Source organism: Macrosteles quadrilineatus, unplaced genomic scaffold (assembly GCF_028750875.1).
Source record: "Macrosteles quadrilineatus isolate MER2022 unplaced genomic scaffold, UCM_ALF_1.0 Scaffold_3__2_contigs__length_128488019, whole genome shotgun sequence".
NCBI lineage: Eukaryota > Metazoa > Arthropoda > Insecta > Hemiptera > Cicadellidae > Macrosteles > Macrosteles quadrilineatus.
In genome coordinates, this window is record NW_026542596.1 from 100,066,011 (window position 1) to 100,075,771 (window position 9,761).

General features: G+C 36.5%; 1 protein-coding gene across 2 annotated transcripts; it reads right to left on the reverse strand.

Annotated features, from left to right (window-relative positions):
- Positions 1-885: 885 nt before the first annotated feature.
- Positions 886-8,654, reverse strand: LOC128990560 (motile sperm domain-containing protein 1-like). Of its 2 annotated transcripts, XM_054412982.1 has the most exons (7): positions 8,495-8,654; positions 7,765-7,845; positions 6,579-6,744; positions 4,850-5,013; positions 2,544-2,697; positions 1,870-2,013; positions 886-1,064 (listed from the first exon to the last, which is right to left on the reverse strand). In XM_054412982.1, exons 3-7 carry the CDS (start codon positions 6,712-6,714, stop codon positions 1,030-1,032), a joined length of 633 nt encoding a protein of 210 aa, XP_054268957.1. In that variant the 5' UTR covers positions 6,715-6,744; positions 7,765-7,845; positions 8,495-8,654; the 3' UTR covers positions 886-1,029. The 2 variants fall into 2 exon arrangements, with proteins under 2 accessions (XP_054268957.1, XP_054268956.1); XM_054412981.1 differs by lacking the exon at positions 7,765-7,845.
- Between the last annotated feature and the right edge of the window lie 1,107 nt (positions 8,655-9,761).

Sequence of the window (9,761 nt, forward strand, 5' to 3'; positions counted from 1 at the left end):
AACAAAAATTATATTAAACTCGAACTTTGCCAAATGTCCAAGTGAAAAACCTAACAAAATCCCTCCACTAAGGCTTTTGAAATTAGAGATCTTCAATCAGTTTGTCCAAATGTAGATGTAGCATCGAGGATATTTGCAAGCATAGCTATATCAAACTGCTCACCAGAAAGATTGTTTTCATGCGTTGCAAGAGCAACATATTATTTAAAGCCGATCTTCTGAAGAAAGACTTATAGTTAACCAGCAGTCTTGAAAAATGAAGAAAAACTTACTGCTGAACTCCCTGGACTTAACTTGGACAGTTATTGATTCATTTTACAGGTTTAAACCAAGGAGAAAAGTGTTTAATTTGTTTGGATCAGCTGTCTGAAATAAGCTTTTGGCAGTCCTGCTTGTTTACATTAAAATGTCAATGCAAAGGTAAACATTGTGAATTTTTTCATGCTTCCATGAATACCAATTAATTATTAATATTTACTTTTGAAAACCTCACATCAAAACTTTAGACGTCGAAGAGGCGCAGCCCACAAGGAACTCTGGGAACTTCTGGGAAGTGAATAGGCCTATGAGGTTCCTAGATATGTGGACAATCTTTGTGCTTCATTTTGTATCGGTTTAGTATTTTAGTCGTGGTAGCTGCACAGACGGACAGACACCACCTCAATTTTATATTAGTATAGATGGATAAATAGATTTATTTTAGTTTGTATTGAGCCCCTGTACTTCACTTTTCTCAAATAAGAAGCTAGCTGAACTTTATCTTTCTATACAACTGCTAAATTTAGGCCTAACAAAAGTGTTAGTGATTCTTTTATTTGAAATTCTAGTGGCTTAGGCACAAACAGAAACACAAAAAGATTGAATAAAGGAGATTAAATACCACAATTTAAAACATCACAGTTATAAACATATTTAATATAAAATAAAACTGTACACAGAAGACGAGTGGTGAGAGATCCTAGCTTGAGCGAGCAGCGTATTACACAGCAGAAGGCGGTTATGTACATTACAAGGCTTTGTACATGGAGGTTAGGCTGGCCTGAATATCACCATGGTGACCAGTCCTGAAACATGACAAACCAATGTACAAAAACTAGTCTTTTAAGCTATTGGGTCACATATGAGGACCATTTGTTAGTGAATTCGTGAAGTAGTACAAGTATCAAAAGCTGCAGTATTCCGTGCATGTTCTAGGTGCATAGGAACACAAAGTTTCTCATGGAAAGAAAAACTATATTGGAATTGTTGAAACAGCTTCATGTATGGGGAATAATCAAAACTTAAAAACACTTGGTACAAATTGTGATTGATACTTTTTAAACACACACAACCAACAGACCTGATTGAAATGTGAACTACTGATTTTAATTGTCAAGAACCACACTTTTCAATTGTATAAATTCCAGGGTTGACAGTAAACAATTCTACAATTAACAAGAGACTAAAATCAATTAGTCTCAAATTTTCTAAAAAAATCACATTGAGATGAACAGGCCCAAGATTCGTTACTAGAAAAAGTTTTCTTTGAAAACATGACCCTTCACTTAGTTGACCATTGGTGGCCACAATGTTAACATAAAGTATCAAATTGTTTTGACATCAACTGTAAACGCCGCTCCTGTGGTTGGTACCACTGATAGCGTTTAGCGTTTCTCTGCACATCAGGTCAGCAGCCATCTTTCCAAATTATTTTTGGTTTTAAATGGCAAGGACAGCCAATGTGAAATTTAGACGTGCTGCTGTGTAAAAAACGCAGACAGTTCAGTTGGTACAATGATTAATACAACCTAAAAACAGTCTTTCCAATATCAAAGGGTTTAACAAAGAGTATTGTATAGAAATTTGTCCTGCTTAATTAGCAGAATTTACCTAGAACGTAGGAGACAACCAGTTTGACATTGACAGTGACTGGCCATGAGATTGCACTCTTCTCCCCTTCTAGCGGCAGACACAGGACTGCGATGCAGACTAGCGCAACAGCTGACAGAAACCATTGGTTGGGACCTGCAGATGCTTTATGGACAGGATAAGTTACAATCACTAAGGTAAAATAACAGTTTTAAGTTTCAACTTCTTCATTAATTGTCAAGTAGAGCGAGAAAGCATTACTTCGTTAGGAGGACAATATTGTTTTACTATTAAGAATACTGTAAGTAGATTTTTCACCTAATTATCAAATCTGAATTCTGTTTATGAATGTGATGGTGTATGGTGTTGATATAGACTTCACTGGAGGATCAGTGGTTAGTCTGTGGCTAAGCAGCTTGGATTTAGTTGTGTAAAAGAGATCTTTTACACATGTTATATATTGAAAAGCTTCTACTAGCACTTTAATACCAGCCAGGATTTTTTTAATACCAGGCAGATTACAAAGGGTTTTTTGTAGAAATTTTAAATTTCCGAAGCCAGAAGTTAAGGTTTTAGGTATAGGCTAAGCTGATAAATTCTGATAATATTTTGGTTCAATATGCTGCCTTCCCAACAGTACAGCAAGTTCCATTTCTAGTTATGCTGGATAACTTTGTAACCTCAATAGCACTTACCAGGTCTCTCAGATCGGTGACCGAGGCTGTACTGTCGCTGCGGCTGGGAGGGAGTGGAGGGGGGAGCTGCCAGACACTCAAACTCCTTGTCAGGTATTGACTTGTCAGGTTCACCAGTCACCAGAGTGGCAGTGACATCACGGCGACCTATCAGCTGATAAACATATGATAAGTTAAGATTGTGTTAAAGATTAAGTCGTGCATGTGATGGGAGAGGATTGTTCTTACAGTACAACAATTTAAACTTTAGTTTATTTATGAAATCTTGAGTAAAATATCTTACAATACAGTACAACCCATTCTGACCGCACCTTATTGAAACAAAATCCGGGATAACCGCAAACATCACAAAAACTGTTAATCAATTGGAATATGAGTTAGGCAACAGAAATGTTCCGCCCATTTCTACATAAATGTGGGAATGATTTAATTGATTTAATCTGCGTAAGTGTTTACCACAAAAGTTCCTTCCACACGATTTTAATACTATCTTATTGGTCTTCAAAAAGGAGATGAAACCAGTTAACATAGTAATAAGAACTCCGATGACGCACTCTAAATATTTCATTCATTGAATATCAAACCATATTTTATAACTTGTGCAATAGTCATTATTATTTTTAAAACCTATTTATTACTTATTAAACAAAGTTAAATGTTAAAGTTTTGATAATTTAATTCTATTTATCGCAGTTAAATGATTGAGTGTAAGCCTTGAAAGTATCCGTCAATTTCGATGGGTTTCACCTATAGTATCTATATAATTAATATGCTACATGAAACTTTGTCGGTTGTACTACTCCGCCATTTCTTAACCGATTTGATCCATTGACATCGCATTGGGAAGAGCGTGTCACGTAGATTTGCAAACTGACCTTACGTTTTTGAAAAAGTCCCTTGGGCTCTGCCCCAGTGGCTGTTAAAGTTCCCATGTTATTCTTATGAAGAACAAAATTGTTTACATTTTGATCAGCTGTGTATTATTTAATTGCTGTTATTTATTTTTCTATTCAAAGTCTTTTAAACTCATCGGAAATTATGATGACTTTTATTTGTTTTTAATAACTACTTTACTTCTTTGCAATTGCTCGATTCTGAGCAACGTGTTTACTAGTAAATATGATTGCATTGGCAGCTTAATCAAGTATAAGTTAATAGAAGGAAATATACAATGATAATCCCAGTAAAAATTAGATAAAATATTGTTACCAATTATCTCTTGGATAAAGAATTTTAATATTATCACCAAGGAATTCACCAAAACCACTTGACATGTTCTTTTGCTGTTTATCAACTACGAGACGTTTCTCAATGTAAACTAGGCCAAGGTTTCAATGAATAGAAAACAGTTGGCATTGTTTACAACCCTATCAAATCAAAGGTTACTGAAACGGAGCAAAAACCACTGTTTTTACTAGTATATTTTTAAAATGAGTTGGTAACTGAGATTTTCTCATGAAAACTACTTTTTCTTCGCATAAGCGGTTACATAATAACAGTGCCAATCAATCAATCAAAATACCTTTATTCCATTATAATATGTATACATAGTTACATGACATAGAGTCATCAGAACTATAATTAAGTTAATAGATACTGAGGTTCCCATCCCCCCAAAGCCAGAGGAGCAGTTCCCCCCATTTTATGCCCCCTCTATTCAACCCCCACCCCCCCACAAGTACTTGGCAATTTCCCCTTACCACATAAAACAAGCATTTCAAGTATTTACCAACTCGAGGTAAAGAAAAACAAACTTGCTGATAATCAAAATGAAATTTTTAATAGGAAACTTCATTTAACAATACAAAATTATATCTATTTAGACGAATTAGAGTCAGCCAACATTTTCTCAGTATTGCAATAGACAAACGTTCAACAATATACTAGATGAATTACTCCACTCCAACACAGTACTGTACAATATAATAGGTGATGAACATTTTTACAGGGCTTAAGAATTCAAACAACATTAAGTGAACAACTTTATGAATATTACTTTGGCAAAAAGTATCTTTTTTCAAAATTAGGCAGAGTCACGAAATAGGGCAGACTAGGAGGGGTTGCTCGCCACTTCCAGGCTGCCTTCTACAAAAATCGCCGGGCAAAAAAGGCCATAAAAGTCGCCCGTCTGGGAAAGGTTAATGCTTGTATTCACCTTAAAATTTTCACCCTAGTGTGTCGGCATCATACAAATAAAACATAATCTACATGTTTAATAGGTGAAAAGGCCAAAAATGAACATTAATGTTACTTTTATTATATATTTCAAGATTCTGAATGCAGCTGCAACCGTTTTACATCCTTACCTGTTTTGTAGAGAAGTCGTACATCTGTATCCGAAATTTGTCGACAATTTGACAGTTGACCAGGTTGACAGCTCCATGGCGAATCACAATGTCGATGCAGCACTTTGGTCTGATAGAACCCTCTGGATCAACTACTGTGAACTTCCTGGGGCTTGTGCTTAGAACTGGAAAAAACCAACAGCTTGGATACTAAAAGCACCATAAATTTGGCTTTGCAACAAAACAGTCAAGGGCACCAAGCATAACAGTTGAAGTGTTTTGATGTGTTTTCATTGATTTATTTATTCCTATTTTGATCATTTTCCTCCTCATCCAATGAAAACCTCCACCATTTTCACAGGAATGGAGTAGATGTTTCCACTAGGATCACAGTCGAAAACATACATGGTTTAATTGAAGTGGACCTCTCCCACCAAGCAATGCCACAAACACGTTATTTCATCAGAACGCCAGACCTAGCTGAATGGGATTCAAAACCTCAACTTTGAGAGCTATCTCCTTTCTAGGGGATAAAACCTCAGCTTGGCAGTTGATCAGACCTAATGGTCTATCTCCTGATTAAAACTGGTTAGGCCTATCACATTAACAAAAAATCTTGATTGTGGTTAATCTATACTTGACCCTTAAGTTGCAGAGTAACTCATCAGGTACTGTAACTGTAGATTGACTGTACCGTACCCTGACATTAGCCGTAACGGCTTTCAGCTTGTTTCTTTGGGTTAAAATCTCATAGATACCTTTAATGATAGACCTGGATAGACTGTGAAATTAAATTTTTATTGTTATTTCAAAGATAGAAACTAAAAATACTATGTACACTATTTAATATGTGTTAGGCAAGATTGCAATGTGCCTATAACTTGGTGCAACGCATCAAAGTATTCATAGACTGAGTAGAGACGTGGGTCGATAAGATATGCTTTGACTATTTTTTGGAAAGCAGACGGTTTACAAGTCTTAAATCTTTGGGGGAGATCATTGTACATCTTCAGAACCCCAATATATATTTTGACAATTTACCTGCCTGCGTGCAGAGGCACTCCTTAGGCGTTATGTGATGTATTTTAATAAATAAATAAATAAAATAATCCGGAAACAGCTTTGTGTTTTAGACATCCTGCAGTAGGGTATGTGAAGCTGGTCCCTGTTAGGAAGGTTGTGGGAGTGGTGGAATTCCCTTGTTGTGAGCTGGTCCAGATTATCTTTCACATAACAGACACTAAACAGTAAATACTGGCAGAAGATGGTGGGAATTTTTAGACTTCTGGCCTACAGTGTTCACTGTAACCCGCTGATGAAATGATCCAAAGCGCCTTTATTTGAAGGAGAAGAATATCCTCACATCTTGCAGCGAACCCAAAGAAAGGGTCCATAGGAAGAGGTGGGAATGAAATAAGCAATGTTAGGCAGTGATCAGGGAACGCATCGTCAACAGGGGTTAATGTCTGCAGAGCAGATGGACGACACGAGAGAGCTTTGTACAGACATTGTCCACTCCAGGTAACCTTTGGATCTATGGTGAATCCCGGCAACTCCACCTATATGAAAACATCAGCGTTTGTACGACTGAGAATACACACAATCTGTTGGGTTTTTTCTTAGTTGAGGCTCAGTCCGTTTAGTTGAAACCTGTTTTGGCCAACTCAAAAACTAGTTTATAAGTTAAAGTTTGGTTATTTTACTATTCAATACATTGACCTTTGGAGCTCAAAGAGTTGTATTTACATACCTTTAAACCGTACGGCAAAATCATACGGGTTGTACAATGTTAGGATTTGTTTATGCGTAGTCTGATCCTCCAAATAAAATGTAATTGTGTTAGGAAATACAAACACTGGGACCCTGCCATCTCCACTAGACTGCATTCCATTCAACTGCCTCTAGAACTTGAAAACCTAAAAAACATACGATTTGGTCACCAACTTACAGCCTATGGGGGACAAGGGAAAAAGTTTAGATACAAACTACTTAGATTCTATAAAAGTAATCGTTCATCATTTTAAGTTAGATTTTTAACTTAAAGAGCTGTGCAAGACTTCTTACTGGGCCTACTACATTTTATCTTTGGTGCATTAAGTAGAGGATTAAGTTAATTTTAATTAATTTCATTCATTAATATAGCACAACTTGGCTCAACAACAATGCAAGTATGTTAAGCTACGCTACCAAAAATTACACTTAATTCACAAAGCCTAGACTCAGGGCCGCTTTGATAAATGGGCTTGGGCCCAGGGGACACAAGAGTTTTAGGTTTGTTGGGGGCGCAAGGAAGTGAAAAATATTGTATTGGAATGAAACTGTTCTAAACTAACGTAACCAACCAAACTTGCCAACATATAAAAATTCCGGTTGATAGCCTATTCTCCATATGCCTTTTCTGTTATCAAACGGAATTTTGAAACAGTAACTTGGCCTACAGCAAAATGGTTAGTCATGTTAGGTTGGTTTAGAATAGTTTCATTTCTTAATCCAATATATAGGGTATTATTTTTTTTATTTTTTTTTTTTTGTTTTTTGCCTAAACATGATTAGTTCTTAATCCTATTCTCTAATACAAGCTATAACTCAATAGGTAACTCGGTTATTGAACCAAGTAGGCTATAACTTAGACCTATTTGCTATGTCTGTATTTGTTGTCTGTCTGTCTTTAATTGCGTTTGAAGATATTAAAACAGATGGAATATGGATCGCAAAGGAAAACAAAAATATCGATATATCAAAAAGATATCATCGATAATAATGAATGTTCCCCTTAACAGGAAAGAACCATTACTGGGTAAATATACGTGAGGTATGCATTTAAGAAGTTTTTAATGTGTGCATTTTTTAAAGGGTAAATAACTTTAACTTATGCTATTCGACAAGACGAGGCTTTGGACCAATGACTTCACAATAAAATTACTTAGGCCACCTACCTAGGTTAGGAGTTTGAGAGAAACTTTTATATCCGATTATAGAACCAATTCAATTGCTAACCAAAGGGTACACTTCCATATCTGTTGGCACATTCTTTTTTAGTTATAAGTTTGACGCAATCTATTCCGACATTGTCGGTCACCGATGCAGTGCTCAAGTATCAAGTAAGTATCAAGTAAGCACAAACAACTGAATGAGTAATATTGATTAAACACTAGGTTAACAAAGCCCAGACTTTCTATATCGAACAGAGTCGAATAGGCTATCAAAACTTTGAGACATAATCTTTGGTTGGTTTTTAAAAAACCTACAACAATAATTTAGCCTTCTGCTAAAGAACTGTTCATGATTATAATAGCACTCCGATTAATTTTGTACTTAGTAGACTACCAATATCAGGTTATGGGCCTAGTTATCATTCATTAATTATGCAAAACACTACCTGTGTGAGAGTGAGTGGACACAAATTTTGTGTTTTAGCCTCCTATAATAATTAAAGCCGAACTCGGGTAGGTATGTTAGCCTAAAACTTAGTTCTCAAAAACCAGATATGCACAAAAAGAATAAAAAATAATTAGGTACTGATGCATATAGCACAGTTCATGTTCAATATAAACAAATAAATTTATAATTTACTTGTCAAATAACTATGATCTTTGTCCTTGAATACTAATGATATTTATGCGATTGTATTTTAATTCTACATTATCAAAGCTTAAAAACTCTTACCTTTGACACTAAAAGTATTGATGGCCTACATAAACATATAAGTACTACGAATTTCCAACTTATAATTTGTAAAATTAGAAACAGGAAAACTTGTTTACTTTGTCCAAATTAGACAGCAACATCGACGACGACAACAACTTCAGGCAGCCACAGCGCCACAGCATCCTTTGTTTTGCTTCCCAGCTGACGTCTTGTTTCTTCTTGACGTACGAAAAACAGCTGAGCTCACTTCATTCTCATTGGTCGCCTGGCAACTGCGACGTAAGCGCTACTAACACAGTAACGGCTAGATTAGGTACTAAATCACTCAGTGAAAGAGTAGATCAGTTAAAACAAAACAATAATGTACGTATGTAATTTATTATTGTTTGGCTATGGTCGTATTTGTAGCCTATAGACGTCATAGATCGTTTTACAGTGAATAAAACCGCTGAGGCAATTTATTTTGTGTTTGGAATCACTCATAGCGGTGATAACACTGAGCTATATTGAATATCAGGAGGTTGTACTTCTCGACTCGTGGTAATTTCATGCCACCCACCACACCATCCAAGGTCCCACTATAAAAACAGGCCATGATTCAGCGCGGGCAGTGCAACACTACGTCACAGTGGTGGATAGTTGTAGCATAGATAAAACATGGTTGTAGGTACTAAAATCTTACCATTAAAATCTGACAAACGGCCAGCTTATTTACCTAAAACATATATATAGGATATGGCACATGGCACTGAATCCATCAATGAATCTATCCACTAATGTGACGTCATGGATCCTGCAGCGTGGCCTGTTTTTAGTGGGGCCTTGTGCCATCGATGAACTATAGTTATTTTTGTAACTATAGTGGGCGGGGCGAGGTGGGTGAGGCCCCGAAGGTCGTACTTTGCTGCACACGAGAGAAATGTTTACGCACGTGCCGTGCCGTAGGCGAGTGTGAAAAGTTTCTCGAGTGCAGCAAATGCAATTTGCACTCGTGGTACACAATGCTGGTGAGAGTTGGTGACACATATTTTTCCTACCTACAGTTAACATTATAAAGCATAGAGGGGGAGCGAGCTGGTCTAGTGGTTAGAGCGCGGGACTCCGGTTCCTGGGGTCCCGGGGTTAAATCCCGCCAAATCACCAATGGTTTTTATCTAAGTGATAATGCCGTAACCCCTAGGTCTAGCCTGAAGTAATGTGAAAAACAGTTCCGGGCTCGTGCCTAGCGTCCTAGAAAAAAAAGAGAAATACAAAAATAAAAAAAATATTAAGCATAGAAATACTG